Raw genomic sequence first — 20896 nt, 5'->3', positions numbered from 1 at the left:
GCCAGAAGTTTTTGAACACTTGATCATCTTGCCTAATATATGGTCAATAACATGTGGACATTCCTCCCATTGACTGAGCACAGGTCTGACTGAGCTAGGGCTACTGTTAATACTAAAGCATACAAAAGCACTATAGACCAGGGGTTAACCCTTTCCTCATACAGTGCCATTTTTACAAGCATTATTCAGCCAGCGTGCCAGAGAACAATAGCACAGTTAAATTAATTAAAGTGATATTAAAGGCTTTTTTTAATTAATTTTTTTTTTTAAATAACAAACCTGTCATACTCACCTGCACTGTGCAGTGGTTTTGCAGAGCAGCCCCAATCCTCCTCTTCTCGGGTCCCCGCTGGTGGTTCAGGCCCATCCCTCTTGCCAAGTGCCCCCACAGCAAGCAATTTGCTGTGGGGTCCACCCGAACAGGCTTGCTTCTGTGCCCATTCACACACAGAGCTGCGGCTTGTCCCTGCCCCCTCCTCTCTTCATTGGTTCACTGGCTATGATTGACAGCAGCAGGAGCCAACCTCAGATTGCTTCCCAGTTATGCACCTCAAAACCTCAGGTTAGCCCCAATTCATGAACTTCAGACTTTAGATTAGCCTAAATTCCTGCACCATCTGTTGTCAGATCTGCCCCAGGTGTTACACCTTCGGACCACAGATCAATCCGCAATCATGCAGCACACTGGTCCTGACAGTGGAGGGCCTCTCACCTGGCTTTCCGACCTCTTGCTTAGCTACTGCTGCCTCATCAGGTGTGAGCTTTCTGAGCTGCTGTGGAAGGGAAGCAGATAAACGTATCTTCCCTGGGCATGTTTGAGAACTTCCCTGGGCATGTTTAAGAGAGTTGTGGCAAAAAGGTCCTGCACTTGCATCTGAGCATTATGAATAAATGGGTACTCTGCTACAAACCTTCAGACCTCAGATCAGCCCAAACGCTGTAATATTATTCTAGCTCAAGATGTATAAATGTAGAAAACCACCATCTGAATGTATACTCTGAATCATCATTATGCTCTCCCTACACCATAAACACTTCTCCCACCCCTGCACTTCTATGGTCGCATAGCTACTTCCTGATTGCCATAGTGACTCCCAGCAACTTGCTTTAGAATCCTATGTCTGAATTCACTAAAGGATATTGAATGCGTTATTTGGGTCATGTGACACATTCTACCCAAATATTGCATGCAATGTAGAAAATCTCAACTCACTATAGCTTTATGTGGTATTTACTGCAGAAATAAAAACGTTTGATAAATACTGCATAAACCTCTGTATAAAAGACAGTTCATTAAAAAAAGGAAACAAATACATTCATTAAACAAGTCATGGTCTAGCCATGCACTATTTAAGGAATGTATTCAATTATTAGCTGGTTGTTAAGGAGCCGGCACTAGCTGCGTCCTTAACAACCAGTGACTCATCTGCTGTCAGCCGGGAATCTCCGGCTGACAGCAGAATGTAAGAAAAAAAAGCCAACAGTATAAAAAAAAACAAAACAAAAAAAAAAGCAATGTGTGTCAATCTATACCATGCCTTTTGGTTCTGGTATAGATTTTGGGGGGCCTCACCCCAATTTTTTTTAAAATGACGTCAGGTCCTCCTCAAAATCTATACCAGTCCCTTATCAGATCATGCAGCCTGGCAGGCCAGGAAAGGGGTGGGGAAGAGCATGTGTCTCCCACCCCCAGAACTATACCAGTACACAAGCCATAAACATAGGGGGGTGCTTTGCCAGAAGCCCCCCCCCCTCCCCAAGAAAAGCACCTTCTCCCCGTGCTAATTTTTGGCATGAGATCCCCCACAAAATCTATACCAGACCCGAAGGGCCTAGTATAGATTAGAGGGAAAACCACAATATATTGAATATATTGCATGTTCCAGAGTTAAATATCACATGAGTTATTTTAAAACAAATACACATGCAGTATTTAACTTTTAGTGAATTGAGCCCCCAGCGCTTATCTAGGGCTATCACTAGAGAGTGCTGCTTTGCCACCATGGAAAGAGTCCTCAGTGTAGGAGGGGCGGAAGCCGGCAGTGTGTCAATGAAAAAAGGCATTGCATGCCCTCCTTGACATGTGTTGGGGGTTCCCAACCCCTGACACTTCTATGCTACTAACCTTTTGATAACAGGGTGGGGAAGGCCCTTTTCTATTCCCAGTGCACAAAGCCAGCTTCATAAACACATGGCATGATGAGTTTAGTGTTGAGGAACTCATGTGGCCTGTCACCTTATATAAGGAAACCAAAATGTAGACGGAAAGTTACCTTTTTTTGTCTGTGACTTCAGAAAACTTTGAAGCTCAACTTCCGGCATTTTGGTTATTTTCTCTGTTTTGAGAGATCATACAGATAGTAAAAAAAAAAAAAAAGTAAAATAAAAAATGTTTTTCAAATAATCAAACTATAAATCCAACAAATTCTGCCTGAGCAGCGCAAAAAGCAAAACTAAAAGTTTGAGCTTTGGTGGAATTTAGCCAAAGGCAATATCTGTTGTTTTGCTGAAATGAGTGTTCCAATCCCTAAGCATCATCAGCTCATTGATGTAATTGATAAATTACCTGGAGTTGCTCTTTTTATTTGTTCTTTCCTACCTTCTACCATATAGTCTGCTTCTCTGTTAGACCAGAGTTTCTTTGCAATCTTTCTTGCTTTTCCCATTTTCTCCAGAGACTATTAAACAGAGTGTTGCTTGAAAAATCTTAGCTCGTGAGAAGGATTAGAAGCTACAACAGTGAACCTGTACACAGGTTCATAGGTCAAAGCTAAAAAAAAACCCTAAACTAAAAATATTGTGTCACTCCAATCTGTGACGTGTCATACAACAACAGTGGTGTCATTCCAGATGGAGGGAGCAGCAGGGGATAGTGATGGCAACTCCAATAATGACACTTCAATATGGTCCCCTCTCCGGTCTGCCAGGGTAAAAGTCATTATTTAGATTAATTAGTCGGGGATTCTTGAGTTTGATCTACAGATTGGGCAAAGGTCATTGCTGTCCAACCTTTTGCAAGATGGGGTCCACATAAATCTTATAGTTCCTTCATAATGCTGAGCCTTGTCTTATTATTCAGCTTATGTTATCATCTGTAATCCAAACACATTTGTAGTCCAAATAATTTCATGCAATGTTTTTCAAATCTAAAGGCCCCTTTATACCTATGTATGGTAATGTGCTCAAAGCATGGCATGCATCGTGGTAACATGCAACAAAATGTGCTGTGCATTGATGTGTCTTTCATTCTGAAGTGTAGTAGGTGCTGATGGAACCGCTCAGCAGTACACCGCCATTCATTTGCGGTGCATTTTGTTGCAGGTCCCTGTTTTTGGGCTGTTGTCATGTGCTGGCATACCCACTTATACTGAATTGGCTGCCTTAATGCTACACATGTCAATGCATGTGCATAAAACACCACAACGGACTGAAAAGATCTCAGATGAGCCTCAATGTTTCTTACTTTGCATAATACAAATTGTCTACTCTTTCTTTTTGATCCTTTGAAGTGCACCCACAAGCCAGCAGGTCCTTAGTGGAAACATAAAGGTTGAAATAAAAAATGCATTATTGTACAGTGGGGTATCTCCTCCAAACCTTCAGTGTCACTATCTTTCACACCCCATGCAGTGCTTGGACCCAGCAGTCAAAATCTTGAAACTTTCAAAAAAGAAAATAAGAGCCCTGCACATTCCGCTCGTTGTATGCATTTATTTATTCCAAATTACCCTCCAGATAGCCAGATAACAATTCACTTTTTTGCTAATAATCATTTAATGCCTGTACACATGCTTTCTCCTATCTCACTGAACTAGTCTAGGTCTCCTTTCAGGCTGTTCCTCTTTGTATTGCTAGTGTGCGCTTATTATCCAAAGCGCTGTTATCATTGTAGTAATTGCCTCCTTTAAGAATTTGATGACAGCTATTGACCCCCTCACTAGAAATATTCATATAAACACAGCTTTACATGCAATGAATATATGTATTTTATTTTACTATAATTTGTTTGCCTTATATATATGACATACACAGTGTTTAAATAAAGGGTACAATCTTAACAAAATTGTACTCCTTTTCATGCAAAAAGTAATGTCCACTAATTACAAAAATTGAATACAATTATCTTGTTCAAATTAGACAAAACAATTATAGTTATGTTCAAATCTACTACTACTACTGCTACAAAATGAGAATTAGCACTTTCTATTATGGGGTGGCAAAAGAAGGCGATTGTGCAAAGAATGATGATACAAATTTAAATGGTAAACATGGGCCAACATGGATTAGAAGACGCTTGGCGGTCGGCACTATAACCAATGGCAGGGTGCGTTTTCTTTCACTTCTTTTAATGGTAAATTATTGATTGGGACTGGGGTGGGGCTGTACAGTGAATGTAAATGTTTTTTTTTATCTGACTCTCACAGATCCCCTGAAACCCATCCATGCACCACTTTGGGGTCAATAGACCCTAGGTTAAGAACCACGCTGTACATCATTGTGCACATGCTCTCGGACATAAAAAAAAAAAATACAGTAAACAGCATACTCTGATCCAAAAGGTCTCAGCAGTTGACAGGACCATGTCCCAGCCATGAACTGCAAAAACAGAAGTAGCCACTGCCAAACACTCTTACCCTCCTCATCAGGCAGTGATTCTGGCGAAATAGGCCTATGAGGCGGTCATGTGACCTAAAACAAACGCATTTGATAAAGGTATCTTAAATAATTTTTTATACACTGCACTTTAGTTTGATTTTGAAGAAATTCCCATCCTATATTAGTGAAAATATGCATTTACAGTATCTCACAAAAGTGAGTACATCCCTCACATTTTTGTAAATATCTTATATCTTTTCATGTGACAACACTGAAGAAATTACACTTTGCTACAATGTAAAGTAGTGAGTGTAAAGCTTGTATAACAGTTTAAATTTGCTGTCCCCTCAAAATAACTTGACTCACAGCCATAAAAGTCTAACCCGCTGGCAACAAAAGTGAGTACACCTCCAAGTGACAATGTCCAAATTGAGCCCAATTAGCCATTTACCTCCCAGGTGTCAAGTGACTTGTTAGTGTTACAAGGTCTCAGGTGTGAAGAATGGGGTGCAGGTATGTTAAATTTGGTGTTATCGCTCTCTCTCATACTGGTCACTGGAAGTTCATCATAGCACCTCATGGCAAAGAACTCTCTGAGGATCTGAAAAAAAATAATTGTTGCTCTACATAAAGATGGCTTAGGCTATAAGAAGAGTGCCAAGACCCTGAAACTGAGCTGCAGCACAGTGGCCAAGACCATACAGCAGTTTAACAGGACAGGTTCCACTCAGAACAGGTCTTGCCATGGTCGACCAAAGAAGATGAGTGCACTTGCTCAGCGTCATATCCAGAGGTTGTCTTTGGGAAATAGACGTATGAGGTTGAAGGGGTGGGGGGTCAGCCTGTCAGTGCTCAGACCATACGCCGCACACTGCATCAAATTGGTCTGCATGGCTGTCATCCCAGAAGGAAGCCTCTTCTAAAGAAAATGCTCAAGAAAGTCAGCAAAAGGTTTGCTGAAGACAAGCATACTAAGGACATGGATTACAGGAGCCGTGTCCTGTGGTCTGATGAGACCAAGATAAACTTATTTGGTTCAGAGGGTGTCAACCGTGTGTGTCTTGCATACATTCAAGCATGGTGGTGGGATTGTCATGGTCTGGGGCTGCATGAGTGCTGCCGACACTTGGGAGCTACAGTTCATTGAGGGAACCATGAATGCCAACATGTACTGTGACATATTGAAGCAGAGCATGATCCCCTCCCTTCGGAGACTGGACCGCAGGGCAGTATTTCAACATAACGACCCCAAGCCCACCTCCAAGACGACCCTTGCTAAAGAAGCTGAGGGTAAAGGTGATGTACTGGCCAAGCATGTCTCCAGACCTAAACCCTATTGAGCATCTGTGGAGCATCCTCAAATGGAAGGTGGAAGAGCTCAAGGTCTCTAACATCCACCAGCTCTGTGATGCCATCATGGAGGAGTTGAAGAGGACTCCAGTGGCAACCTGTGAAGCTCTGGTGAACTCCATGCCCAAGAGGGTTAAGGCAGTGCTGGAAACGATATATTGACACTATGGGCCCAATTTGGACATTTTCACTTAGGGTGTATTTTTTTTTTGTTGCCAATGGTTTAGACATTAATGGCTGTGTGTTGAGTTATTTTGAGGGGACAGCAAAGCACTGTTATACAAGCCGTACACTCACTACTTTAAATTGTAGCAAAGTGTAATTTCTTCAGTGTTGCCACATAAAAATATATAATAAAATATTTACAAAAATGTGAGGGGTGTACTCACTTTTATGAGATACTGTAGGTTTACAACCTATTTAATTTTACTTTTCATATTAGTAACATTGGGCTTATTCCTTGTGCAGAAATAAAAGTTCCTGCATGCTTTAAGCTGGACAAGGAGTCCTATAAATGTTTTAGTTAACCTTCTTAGCGGTATTCCCGAGCGTGGCTCGGGGTTAAATTTCAGAGCCAAAAGCGGTAACCCCGAGGCACACTCGGGGTACCGCCAGAAGCATCGCTGGATCCTGAAAGCGGGGTTACTTACCTTGTCACCGGGATCCAGCGATGTATCCCGGCGGTGTCTAGCGGCGGATCTTCCTCCCGATCCTCTCCGTGTCCCGGCTCCCGTCTCCTGCGACGTGACATTCACAGGGGGGTGGAACCGGCGGCAAATTCAAATGTAAAACACACAAAACACACTGATACAATGCAAAATAAAAAAAAATCACATTAGTTTGCCCCCCAGTGCCCTTTCCTGCAGTTTTCCTGTACTTTTTAGGTATATATATATATATATATATATATATATATATATACGTGTATGTATGTATATATATATATATATATATATATAAAAAATAAATATAAATATATATAATATATGTATACATGGTACCGCTTTCAGCACCTAAAATCTGAAAGAATCATACCTCCAGGGAGGTTAATCTCCCTAAATTAAAGGTAATTTATTATAAATTACCTATTTTACCTTTTCATGTTTTTGGGATAACCTTTAAAACACCTTATATAAGGACAGACAAAGGTCATCTGTCCCACCAGCTCTTTTGTTCTTTGTCAAAAAGTAGATACGGCTAATGAGGTTTGTTTGGTGTAGCACAAATTTCCCGACACAGATAGAGATCCTTTCAATGGAAACAAATTTGTTCGGCTTTACCTGGTAACTTAGCGATTAATAATAGCCCTGAGAAGCAGGTCAGAGGGGTCACTTTACCAGCCTGCCAGTACCGTCTACAATGTACAGCTCACTTAGATATACCGTCAATGGAACTGCAGATTAGAAAGTAGAACAGTATTTTTTTGCACATCTTTCAGATCTGGAGCATATTTACAGCATGTCATTTAATGAAACAATTTAAATGTACTCAGGAGTGAGTAAGTAAGTCATATTTCATTGGACTACTGAAAGAAATAGCTGTATACTCTATTTAAAGAGACCCCAGTCACTTGTGATTGGGTTTATTCAAGCATGTGAATAGTCTATCTTAAAGTGTTTCTAAACTTAAAGTGATTGTAAAGGTTTGTTTGTTTGTTTTCTTTTATATAACAAACATGTTATACTTTCCAGCTCTGTGCAATGGTTTTGCACAGAGCAGCCTGGATCCTCCTCTTCTGGGGTGCCCGGTGCCACTTCTGGCTCCTCCTCTATATCGAGTGCCTCCACGGAGAGCCGCTTTCCATGGGAGCACCCTTGCGGGCACCCTCCCGGGTCCTGTTGCTGCTTCCATTGACACAGACAGCAGGATTTGGCCCCCCTCTCGTGTCACTGGATTTGACTGACAGCAGCAAGAGCCAATGGCTCCCACTGCTATCAATCTATCCAATGAGGACCTGAGACAGTGGCTGAAGCTGCTGGGCTTGTGCTTGTCGTTGGAACATTTGGGTTCAGGTAAGAATAACGGGGGGTCTGGGGGGCAGCTGCAACCAAGCAGGTTTTTCACCTTAATGCATAGAATGCATTAAGGTGAAAAACCTTGAGTGCCGGTTCACACATGTGCGGCTGCGGCGATCGCATGTAATATCGGAGCGCACTGCTCCTTCATTACATGCGATCGGCTGTGCGGTGCGAGTTTAGCCATACACTTTGTATGGCTAAATTCGCACCGCACCCGCAGCAAAGACGCACAGGACCCTTTTTTGCAGCCGCATCAGGAACGGATCGCACAGCGGTTCACACTTGTGCGATCCGATCCTGTGCGAACTGCAAGATCGCACTGCGATATGCGATCAAACTGGGGGTGTCGTTAAGATTTCATTGACACCCCCAGCGTATCGCATATGGCAGTGTGAACTGCCAGGGGTGCGTTTGCGATGCGGGAACAGGCTGCGAATTCGCAGCCTTCCCGCATCGCATAAGTGTGAACCGGGGCTCAGACTTTACAACTCCTTTAAGAACAGTAATGTAAAACATTATAGCTTACCAGTTCTTAGATATGGTGGCTGCATTTGTTTTATTTTTTTAGGCTTTTATTCCATTAATTTGTCTTAGTGATAATGACAATGCCACAGTTCCCTGTCCTAGGGTGACAATGCTCACTCACTGTACTCCTCTCTTCTCCATGGCACACAGGGAGGGAGTCTTTAAACCTTAGAGATATATACAAAGTGTAGGCAGTGCTAATTCCCACATAAAGGTAATCTAAATAATGCATAAGTTTCATAAAAAATATACATAAGAAAACTAAATTAAAATTAGAAAGTGAATATAAACTATATTACCATAATTATTGGTACACCTGCCTTTACACGCAGATGAACTTTAATGGTACCCCAGGCTGTAGGGTTCAATATTGAGTTGGCCCACCCTTTGCAGCTATACCAGCTTCAACTCTTCTGGGAAGGCTGTCCACAAGGTTTAGAAGTGTCTATGGGAATGTTTGACCATTCTTCCAGAAGCGCATTTGTGAGGTTAGGCACTGATGTGGAAGAGAAGGCCTGGCTCACAATCTCTGCTCTAATTCATCCCAACAGTGTACTGTTGGGTTGAAGTCAGGACTCTGTGCAGGCCAGTCAAGTTGCTCCACCCCAAACTCGCTCATACATGTCTTTATGGAGCTTCTGGAAGGATGGTTAACATTTCCATAGACACACATTTGAACCTTGTGGACAGCCTTCCTTGAAGCTGTTTTCCCTGCAAAGGGTGGGCCAAATCAATAGTGAACGGACTAAGACTGGGATGCCATTAAAGTTCATGTTTGTGTAAAGGCTGGCGTCTCAATATTTTTTTTAATATAGTATATGACTCGATACAGGGATGGTGCAAACCCCAGTAAGATTCGCACTGCACTGCTATGCAAATCACATGCAATGTCTGTGCATTGCGAATTCAGCCATACATATTGCATGACTGAATTTGCATTGCATTTAGACCAAAGTCGCACAGGACCCTTTTTTTGGTCTGCACCAGAATCAGATTGCATGGGTGTTCACACCTATGCGATCTGATTCATGTCCGAATTGACATTTTGCACTACGATATGCGAACTGATCTGGGGGTGTCGTTACCTATGTATTGATGTAAAAATATTAACCGCTAAAGGAAAAAATATAATAAACAGCAGCAACTTCTAGTGTGACCACACCCTGTAGAATATTATAAAAATAAGTCGCGCTATAATATGATCAATGGAGATATAAAGTCCATACAGTCCAAGCATAAAGTGAAGATGTAATCCAGGACCAGGAACCCCAAAGGGTGTATGCTTACCAGATTGAGGTAAGGTAAAGGCAGATTCTTTGGATAGAACTTGTCACCTTGATAGTAGATCCAGGTCCACGTGAACGGTTAGCTCAATGGTCATTGGATCATGGAAGTAAAGGTAAAAACGCAATAGCGTAAAACCTTACAAACTAAATTAATTAGACACCACAGTGTTCTTGAAAAATAAGTTCAATTGTGTGAATGAATAAACCTCCACCAATAAGGTTGATCACTAATAACAGTGAATAAAAAAACCATGCAAAAAATAAATAAAAATATAAAAAATGAATAATAAATGTGATGGGTACCCCTTACCAAAGGTGATAAGGGTAAACATCAAAAATAATATGACGTGTTATAGCTGAAGTCGCCTCTTACCGGACAACATTAATTGAATAGCCAATATAGGGAGGGCAAAAGTGTGAAATTTGCGTGTTGAACCACCACCTTTTGTAGCTAGATTCGCCTCTTACCATATGAAATAAGGATTATAGCAAACGTGCAGATCACAATTCAGTGTGAACCCGGAGCCAATAATAAGATACACCAATAGGGGTCGCCTCTTACCAAATATAAATAGTAGTTGAGCCTGTATGATGATCGAGCATCCAAGGACCCGACCCTTACTCTGGGGTGCTGTTTCCTCAAATATCGGAGGTATTGCAAGTGTTCACCCACATGAAGAAAAAAAGGCTCCCATAGCGTAAAAACATTTAAAATGTATTCTCAAATAAAAGCAAAAAAACTTACAGCAAGACCAGGAATGAAGGAGCAATGTTTGTCAGCCGCCGGCCGGACGGCTTCGCTCGCCCGCACTCTCCGGTCGCAATCCGATGACGTCAGTACGCCGTGACCCGACGACGTTTCGTCACAGATGACGTTTTCAAAGGTGGGTGAACACTTGCAATACCTCCGATATTTGAGGAAAACAGCACCCCAGAGTAAGGGTCGGGTCCTTGGATGCTCGATCATCATACAGGCTCAACTACTATTTATATTTGGTAAGAGGCGACCCCTATTGGTGTAACCTATGTATTGACACCTCCAGCGATTCGCATATGGCAGTGTTAACTGCCTGTGAGTCGAGTGCGATGCGGGAACCCGCAGTGGATTCGCAGGGTTCCCGCATCGCATATGTGTGAACCGGCACTAAGGCCTCAGGCACACTGGATGTTTTTACAGCGGCTGTTTTTGGCGTCAGACGTTTTTTTCTGCAGCCAGTAAACTCCCCAGTATGTTATCCTATGTGTCCAAGCACACATAGGCTGTTATCAGCAATTTTTGGCAGGGGTGTTTTCTGGCTGGAAAAAAAACTAGAACTAGACAGTGTTTAGAGGAGTTTTTGAGCTGTAAAGATGCTCTAACTCTGATAAAAGCTTAAAAATGCTGAAAAACACCAAAAAATGGCTATTCTGCATTTATCAACGTTTTTGAGCCATAAGCTCAACAATAATGAATAATAAAATCAACATTGAATCAAAATCTAGTTTACTCCATGCGGGGATGGTGTGAACCCCCAATAGAAAATCACTTAAAATGCAAATAACAATAAATAAAAAATATGCCCTTTACAAAAATCATCAAAAGTAAATCCAATGTGAATAAGTCCAGAAAACAATCCCAGAATAACTTCTGTGCCCAAAAGGTAAGTATGAAGTGATGGTGAAACTTCCTCTTTATTTATGCATCATATTACAGACAATCCTCCACCGCACCACTGTGCCCAATAAAAAAATGAGTGTTTACAAAACACTATGACCTTCAAGATGCAAATGGCCAGCATATCCATGGTGATTAGCATTGTAACGGAACCGCGACCCACACTGTGTTTGTGGACTTACGTCAGTATATTGCTTCCTCCCAGTGTTGAACATAGATATCAAATATTCCAGCCGCCCCCATACAAAGCTAGCAGACAACTTAGCTTGTACAAGTTAAGGAACTTTCTCTTTATTGAACAACTCACACAGATTATATACAGCATGGGCATCCCCCTCCTGATCAGATTACCCCATCAGGTCAGGGGTTGCCTTATTACATTATCATATGCAGATGAAATTGTATACAGAAATAGAATTAACCTGAACTAATTATCTAGCCATCTGGACAAAAACAATATGTGAGTTCATTAACAATTACCAATGTGACAGACAGGCTTAACAGAATACACATCACACCTTAACAGACAATAGGAAGAGACCACCAGTAACAGATTGTCCGTCTCTGACATTGAAGTACACATTATCATAAGTGTAAACACAGAACTCATCGTACATAACAGGTGAGTATATCAGCATATTCAACAATGTGTGGAAGACAGGTGGTTGAGGTGATGATATTAGCATCTGCTAAGAAGCTGAAGCAGTCTTCACATGTCCCTTGAGATACATGGCCGATAAATATTACTGTCACATTTGAAGTAATCCAAACCATATTCTCAGTGTCCATTAAGTATTTGTCTTTCACTCCCAGTGACGATGAGTACCATCACAAGCATGTACTGTATATAAATTCCCACTGGCACGGCTTTGCAACTGTGTCCCAAGTAAGATATAATATAATAATGTGTGTTCAATACATGGAAACAAAGAACAAAATGTAGTGTAAAACCATTACACAATCTTTATTAGAAATTGTGAATGCACTTACAGTTACAGAAGTTCAAAGTACTTTATATAAATCACCGCCGGCATCCATTCAGCATGTATCGGGACTCCAAAGAGCATGTGATAATTTCATTGCATTAGGCCATGCCCCTACTTGTTTTATCATATACTGACATCTTCAGAGCTCCCCATGGGAAGGGCATGCTGGGTTGCATGCTTGGATAGTGGTCTGATATGGATTTTGGGGGGGGCTCCACATTTTTTTTTTTTTTTTTGAGCGGGGTTTTTGTAATTTTACTAACAAGCTCATTTGTTTAAATTCTGCTGTCAGAATCCTCCGGGTAATAGATGATTTACTGGTTATTAGGGTGCCGGCAGGGGCCGGCTCCTTACCAACCAATAAAAACCGTGGGCAAAAATATACCAAAAACCGCATGCACTTTTGGTGCATCTCCATTCAAGTGTATGGAACACAAATTATGCAGCATTGCACTAAAGTAGCACAGGTACCTTCGCCAAAGTTGCATCGCAGTTACATTTATGTGAACGGACACCATTGAAATCAATGTGAGTTCTATTGTCATGCAATTCTTTGCAATTGAAATTGCACTAGTGTGAACTAGGCCTGAATGTAGATAAACTCCTTCATTCGCTTTTGTTTATATCCAATATTTCCGTCATAGATCTGCTTAATGGTGAATTTGCAGAGCAGGAGATCACAGGAGGTGACAACATTAAACACACGCTTTGCAAAGCATAATATAACTAATCTCACTGAAGGGCAAATAATTCAACAGAATCTCTTCTCGGCAGAGGGCGAGTGACTACTGTACACCCGCAGTGCGTAACTCATGGTAAAGACCTGGCCATCGGGTATTAACACTTAATTAAATCTATACGCATCAGTGGGCGAAGTTCCAGTGTTTCAAGCAAAGGTTAATTAGACTAGCTGTTTCTGAGGAACAAATCTGAGGGATGTTAATTGACCCAAGCTCATCCACACATTCTGCCCCATAGCAAGTTTTGTGTTCTCTGTGAATTCTCATTGGCTGGCTTGCTGTTCTGGAAATCAAGCAGCTTCTAACTACCACACTTTATTAGTATTACTATTCTTATTTTTTACTACGCTACATAAATGATACTGTTTTACTAGGTAGATCCTACAGCTGCAAGTGTTTGTGTTACCGAGAGCAGCCAGGAACACTCCAAATGACGGGCTAGCCTGCTAGGACTGCCATGGTAACAGACAATCATGGAGGCCCATAACGTTATTCGGACCTTAAGGCCCCTTTCACACATACAGACCGTTCATTTCATCAGTTCAGTCACGTTTTTTTTTTTGTCATCAGTTTTTTTCAGTCAACATCACTTTTTCATCAGTTTTTCGTCCTTTATCATCAGTTTTTATCAGTTTTTCATCCTTTGTCATCCGTTTCATCCTTTGTCATCCGTTTTTCATCTGTTGTCATCCGTTTTTTCATCCATTGTCATCCGTTGTCAACCGTTTCCGATCTGTTTTTTTAACGGAAGAAAAATTGGGCTTTCATCCGTTCAAATAAACGGATGTTGACGGAAGCAGATGAAAACAGATGTAAATGAATGATCATCCATTTACATCAGTTTTTTTCCATAGGAATGCATTGATGTCCGTTTTTCATCCGTCAACAGATGAATGAAAAATGGACGAATGGTCCGTATGTGTGAAAGGGGCCTAAAGGAACTTGTCAGGATAGAAATGCTGGAGGTGCCATTGATCTGTTTTTGAAAGGACAAACTCCATCTTCATCCTTCCTTATCTGCTTGGTGCTTTTCTTACCTTATTGGTTGAACTACTTGTGCCTTGTGTCTTTTTCTCAACCAGACTAACTATGTAACAAGAATATCATGTGTGGTCACCTAACATTCACCATTTTGGTTTGGGCAAGGATGAAAGGCCGAGGACTTGCACCTTCAAAAACAAGTTAGCATTATCAAATCTGATTATTGTATTCTGAAAGATTCCCTTTAAAGTAAATCTGACACAAGTTAAAATTTAACGAATGATGATCTGCCTTTAAGTTATGGAGCACATGATCTAAACCTAATTCGTTTCACTGTAAGTGGAGTCACCCCCTAAATATGATGCTTCCAAAATACACTCATCCCTTCTAAAAGGGAAGAACCATGTAGAAAATACACATTCTTTAATCTCCCCATTTAACGTATGTATTATGACAGCACAAGTACTCTTTAACCTGATTTTTATGAAGTGATTCTATCAAGTGCTGCCTCCCTCTCCGAGAACCACAGAGGGCAGTACATTGAATCAGGGAACAATTGGTGTGCACTTTTTGTGATTAGTTTTTTTTCAGCCACTCTGAAAGTAAACTTACTTTTAATCCAATCATCTAAACTAAAAATTAATATGAGGAGTAGGTGCAAAATTTTGATTTAAATGGAATTGATACTAGACATGGAGGGGTTTTTCATCAACTATAAATAACTATTGGAAATGAGGCTACTACATTTTATAGGATTTGCTAAGTTTTTGTGTCAATAGATCAAGCTGAAACAGGGGTTAAGCCATGAATTCTGTTTTTGTTGGATACAGTTTTCAAAACACGTGAAAAAACAGCGGCATATAAAGATACCTCTGCAAAGTGTGGCCCTAAACTTTGTTAGATTAATGCTGATAGACACTAAAGGTCTTTAATTGCTTTTGAGCAAATCTGGGTCTCTGGTTTGTTCCTGCATCTTTTAGGAGGAATTTGCCACCTCCAAGGCACACCTTATTTCATTGCATTGATTTCTATTTACTGTACATCCCAAGATAAAAGCTCTGTTAGACTGGAGTTGGGGACCCCACTGTATTTGTAAATGTATGCAACAAAAACTTTTGTCTTTTTGAAATCTAATTGTTGAAAGTTTGGACTTTTTTGTTCTGGCTAACTTGGAAGTGTGGTGGGGAATGTTTATTGTGTGTTCTGTAACCTGTCTTGCCCAAGTTAACATCACAAGTTGCTTATGCTAGATTGATAGTAAGGAGTGACTTAAGGTGACCCATGTCAGATGGATCAATTGGAAGTTGCAATCAGACCAAGGGGAACTTAAAGTAAGCATATAATTCATTAAAACCTATGTCATGTAGTATATCTGCCGACCACCCCACATAGAAGTACAGCGGCAGAGCGGCTCTCCTGCACTGTGCTGTGCTGTGATTAGTCATAGCACAAGCCAATCAGCGGGTCCCGGCCAACGACTGCCAGCCAGGACCTGCTGACCACCGAAGAGGATGACAGGACAGAGCTTTTTTATTTGTAACACATTGGATAGGTAGATAGATAGATAGATAGATAGATAGATAGATAGATAGATAGATAGATAGATAGATAGATAGATAGATAGATAGATAGATAGATAGATAGATAGATAGATAGATAGATAGATAGATAGATAGATGGACGGGCGGGCGGGCGGACGGACGGACGGACGGACGGGCGGGCGGGCAGACAGACAGACAGACAGATAGATAGTAAAAGTCAGATACAGACAGTTTAAAGATAAAATCCAGGCAAACAGTTGTATTCACAGATTAGATGTGTAAGCCTGCCATAGATGGTTCAAATCTTGGCCGGGTCAGCAGGAACAGGCCGAGATTCGATCCATGTATGGGCAGGCTTAATGTACAATCAAACAAACAAAAGATTTCCCAGCACACTTACTGACCAGCCTGCAAAACAACTGAATTGGCCCTGTCTAACAGTTTACAAGAAACACAGATGGTTTAAGGAGGGGTGGGCTCCTTCCAGGCAAACCTGCCCTTAATCTATCCATTCTTATATGTTCTCCTACTGTGGAGTCTTTGGAAATTTGGAGTTAGGACTACAGTATATACAGAGGATCCTTGGTGTGGGCACTGTGTTTTATGCATATATATACAAATGTGTACAAACAAAATCCTCTGTTTTTAATGTAAACTATTAGACAGGGCCAAGTTTTTTTTTTTTTTTAGGCTGGTCGGTAAGTGTGTTGGGTAATCTTTTGTTTGTTTGTGATGTCCATTGCCCTTCCATGTGCACAGGGGTGTTGCTAGGTAGAAAAAAGACCAGGGGCATGAGCCCGTATGTAAATTTGATCCCACGACGTCCCTTTCCGACATCAGAAGGGGGTGTGAAGATCAGCGCCAGGAAGCTTTGCCCAGCGCTTGATTAAGGGTGAGTGTAACACCAATTAGAGCATTTTGATGGGGCGACACCTCTGGACCCCTTTACATTACACAGTGTGTTGTACAGGGTGCAAGGTTCAGGAGTGCGTTGTGCAGGGTGCAAGGTTCCGGATTCCGTTGTACATGGTGCAAAGTTTAGGAGTGCATTGTACAGGGTGCAAGGTTCAGGAGTGCGTTGTACGGGGTGCAAGGTTCAGTAATGCGTTGTACGGGGTGCAGGGTTGAGGAATGCGTTGTACGGGGTGCAAGGTTGAGGAATGCGTTGTACGGGGTGCAAGGGTCTGGAGTGCGTTGTACAGGGTGCAAAGGTTCAGGAGTACATTGTACAGAGTGCAAGGATCAGGAATGCTTTGTATGGGGATCAAGATTCAGGAATTTGTTGTACAGGGTGCAAGGTTCAGGAATGTATTGTACGGGGTGCAAGGTTCAGGAAAGTGTTGTACAGGATTGTGCCATGTTCAAGAATTTGTTACACTGCAAAGACACCAATTAGTTAAATATAGCACACTTCGCTTAAAAACTTGATTAGCAGCATACAGGAGCCAAGGGAACAATGGCGGCATCAGATGGAGCATAAATGAGTGCAGCAGAGCAGAACATGCAGCAGTGTAACATCTATCCAACACAGCCAGGGATTGGTGAGCAAGCTGGGGGCGACCACAATGAGAGTGATTGGAGCTGTCAAATTGAAGCACTGATGTCGGGGATGGGCGAGGCCAATATCCCAGACATCAGTGCTTCATTTTGACAGCTCCACTCACTCTCATTGCAGCCATCCCTGACTTGCCCACCAATCACTGGATGCAGGATAAATGTTATATTGCTGAGGTACGTAACCCCGAGTTCCCGGCCAACCCCAGGCCTTGGGACTCGGGGCTAATAATGTTAAATAAGCAATACAAGACCCGGGGCTTTTTGGGGACCCACTCGGGGCTATAGCCCCAGACACCCCCCCCCCCCGACGCCACTGCATGTGCACCTTGCTGCAAAGGCCAGTTATAGATGGGGGTGGTTGCCCAGCTACCCCGCCACCAGTCCCCCCCCCTACCCCGCCAACTTGGCGGGAGGCATTCCCCTGTGAACACTGTCTGTAAATTTCTTTCCTGCAGCCCCACTGCCCCAGCCTGTGACTGAAAAGTGAAAGGATAAGCTTCTTTCTCTGTCACTCTCCTACTGGTATTCTCCTTCCCGACATTTTTGCTTTCAGACTAATTGATTGGCTCACAGTTCTGCTCCTCCCTCATCAGCCTGCTCTCTGCTGTAAAGGGGCTTGCAGGAGGCTGATGCCAAGTCAAATTCAGGTACTTTCCCTGATTACACACTGTATTTTAAATTTTTATGATTTAATAATAAATAGAGATCTTAATGAGTGAAATGTTTTTTCTGCATGGAGTTATGTATTTAAAAATGTATTAACTTAAAAAACTGACACCAAACCCTTATAATTAACTTTTAAATCTGTAATTTTGTTGTCAAATACAAAGTGCTTTCAGGAGTTGTTATTTGTACTGTATCTACTGTATAATGAGGCCACTGACACCGTCTTCTTCTGTTAGCCCTTCCTAGCCTGTTCTTGCATTATCAAAAGCCTTGTTACCAGCAATGCTACCTTGTTAGTGACATCATCAGTCCAATGCTGGCCTTACCTGTGTAGAATTTTGTTAAAATGTTTGGCCAAGAAAGTATAAAAATCACTTCTCTGACCATTTGTGGTGCTTTCATGGGCTTGACTGATTTTGAGTGACTTTTCATTCGAGTACCATGTCAGTGTCTCAATTTACGTAGAAGGAACGTTCTATTTCCAAGTTCTACATTACAAGTGCATGTGCATTCGATTAGTCAAGATTTTTCCTGCAAATGACTTGAAGATATCCATCGCTTAAAGTGTTGATAGCTACCGTATGGTTCTTGATGCAGACTGCTTACGACCAGGCATACACCTTGATCTGAGGCCGCTTTTACTTTTTTACCTACTGTTTGAATGTCCTTATCTTCAAGTCCACCTATTGTATGTTTTGTTTAAACCTCCTGTACCTTGTTTCATTGTATTTTGAAAAACTATATTGGGGGAAAAAAAACTAGTTATGATTTTCTCGGCTGGGAACAAAACGAGTTTGTTACCTTTAAATGTAACAAACACTTTCCATTCTTTTCCTTTGATTTTTTTCATTTGCTCTGGCTGAAACAAATTGTTGAAACATCCCCGTTAAAGAGGAAGTAAACCCTCCTCAGGAAGTTGTACCTATAGGTAAGCCTATGATAAGGCTTACCTATAGGTACTGTAAATATCTCCTAAACATGTACGGTTTAGGAGATATTTACCTTTAATGCAGCCAGTGACGTCACTGGCGCATGCGCTCTGAAGGAACGGCTGATCGTGCCGTTCCTTCAGAGCCCCGTGCCGTGACCGTCGGCTCCCGCGCGCGTGCGCGGGAGTGACGTCACCGTGGCTCCGGCCAATCAGATGGCCGGATGCCGCGATCCCGGAAGACGGGCGACTGAACATGTCGCTCGTCATACAGGTAAGAGAGCGGCACAGCGTGGGCTCGTTCTAAGGTAAGTATTTCATAATGAGCTAGTATGCGATGCATACTAGCTCATTATGTCTTTCTCTTGCAGGTTGTAAAAAAAAAAAAAATTTTTTTGAACAAGTTTACAACCTCTTTAAGTTTTATATAATTGAAATTTTTTTTTGAAAAATTACAATTTCCTACCAAAATTTTAAAGGTGTAAGGCTAGCTTAAGATTTGATAAATGCGTCATAATTCTGACTTGCTATGGCAGTAAGGTGCTAAAAAAAAATTGGAATTCATATTCTGAATACTATTATCACAGGTATTATCCCAGTACATTTACCAGAATACTATATTTTTTGCTATAGTGGGTCTTTACTTGTACCCTTTACTGGAAACACCTGAACCCAATAGTTTGGAAGGATGTCCGCATTCTCTGGTCATAATGGTGTATCATTACATTGCTCTATATGCTGATTGGTAGCTATTTTGCTTTTCTGCAGGAAGGAGCTAAAGGAATACGCTTCCATGAGAGAGAAGGAAGAAATGAAGAGAGATCTGGAAAAGGAAGAACGCAGGAAGAACCATGAAGCCAGGAAGATGCATTACCTCCTCAGTACAGAGCAGGTTAGTATACAGTAGAAATCCCTGACAGCTCAGGGAAGCCTCAGGGAGCCGCACACTGACAGAGACAAAAGAGCCAGCTGAATAGGACATGACGACTTGAAAAGATATCACAAAAACACAACTTCCACTTCAATTACGTAGTTTTCTATGTGTGAGGGCAGATAGCATGACTGTTCAGTAACAGCGCTGAAACACAAACGTCCATGTCAGCACTTTCATCCGAAAGCGAAAAGCAAAACAGAATTGCTAGACAGCCGCGACTAATTTCCATCGGCTTGTTGTCTTGTTTTGTCTTTACCGAGATTTTGTTATTAGGAGAATTCTACTAAGCGGTATTTACATCTAATCCTCAGAGAGTAGAGGCTAAATTCTACACTTCCTCTTTTAGGTTTGATAGCCTCAGATTTTAATCACCAGGACTAGGTAGGCAAAGTGCTTAGCCAGGCAAATAAAGTAGGGCCATATTTGTGAAAGCTGCTGGTCACACTTATTCAGCATAAAGAGCAAAAATAATGTGCAAAAAGCCAACAATTAGAAGTAATCTCTTAACTGATCTCAACACAGTAAATGTCATTTTTTTTAAGGGTTTGAGCATTCTAAATCTGGCCATACACTAGTAGATTTTCAAACAAAGTTCATGCAAACAATGGTTTGAAAATTCAGTGCATTTAATGGCATGACAAATGTACAGTAAAACCTTGGATTGAGAGTAACTTGGTCTGAGAGTGTTTTGCAAGACAATAATTATTTTTTTTTATAAATTTTGACTTGATAAACGAGCAATGTCTTGATATACAAGTAGCGTCAAATCACACTTGAGTATAAAAGAGAAGAGAAATGCCTCTAAAGCCTCGTACACACGAGTTGAAATTCGGCCAGGAATTTTCGTCCGACGACCGATCTGTCGATTTTCGGCTTGTTAGTATGATGCTTCCGACAACCGACTCCGACTTTTCGGCCGAAAAAATTCTGGTGTGCAGGCTATAAAATTTTTGTCCTCTGTCAAAACACGTCCGATTTTCATGCAGTCAGTACAGATTTCGACAGGGAAAAATCTAATGAGCAAGACTGGGCATGCTCAGAGAAGAAAGAACACAAAGAAAGCAAACCAACACATGACATCACTTCTGAAGTAGAATTCGGTCGGTCGACAAAATTTGTGCGCAGTCTAGGCAC

At 41.6% G+C, this 20896-nt stretch overlaps 1 protein-coding gene across 2 annotated transcripts in view; it reads left to right on the top strand.

Annotated features, from left to right (window-relative positions):
* Nucleotides 1-20896, top strand: part of SPATA17 (spermatogenesis associated 17) — a 270854-nt gene that overhangs the window by 111457 nt on the left and 138501 nt on the right. For both annotated transcript variants that reach the window (XM_082249589.1, XM_082249588.1), the window contains one exon: nt 19597-19720. In XM_082249589.1, the coding sequence (XP_082105715.1) occupies nt 19597-19720 (124 nt within the window). The remainder of the gene's footprint in view (nt 1-19596; nt 19721-20896) is intronic.

Source organism: Pelophylax lessonae (genome assembly GCF_965119305.1).
Source record: "Pelophylax lessonae genome assembly, chromosome: 3".
Lineage (NCBI taxonomy): Eukaryota > Metazoa > Chordata > Amphibia > Anura > Ranidae > Pelophylax > Pelophylax lessonae.
The sequence above is the reverse complement of the archived record's forward strand: the minus strand, read 5'-3'. Positions and strand labels throughout refer to the sequence as shown.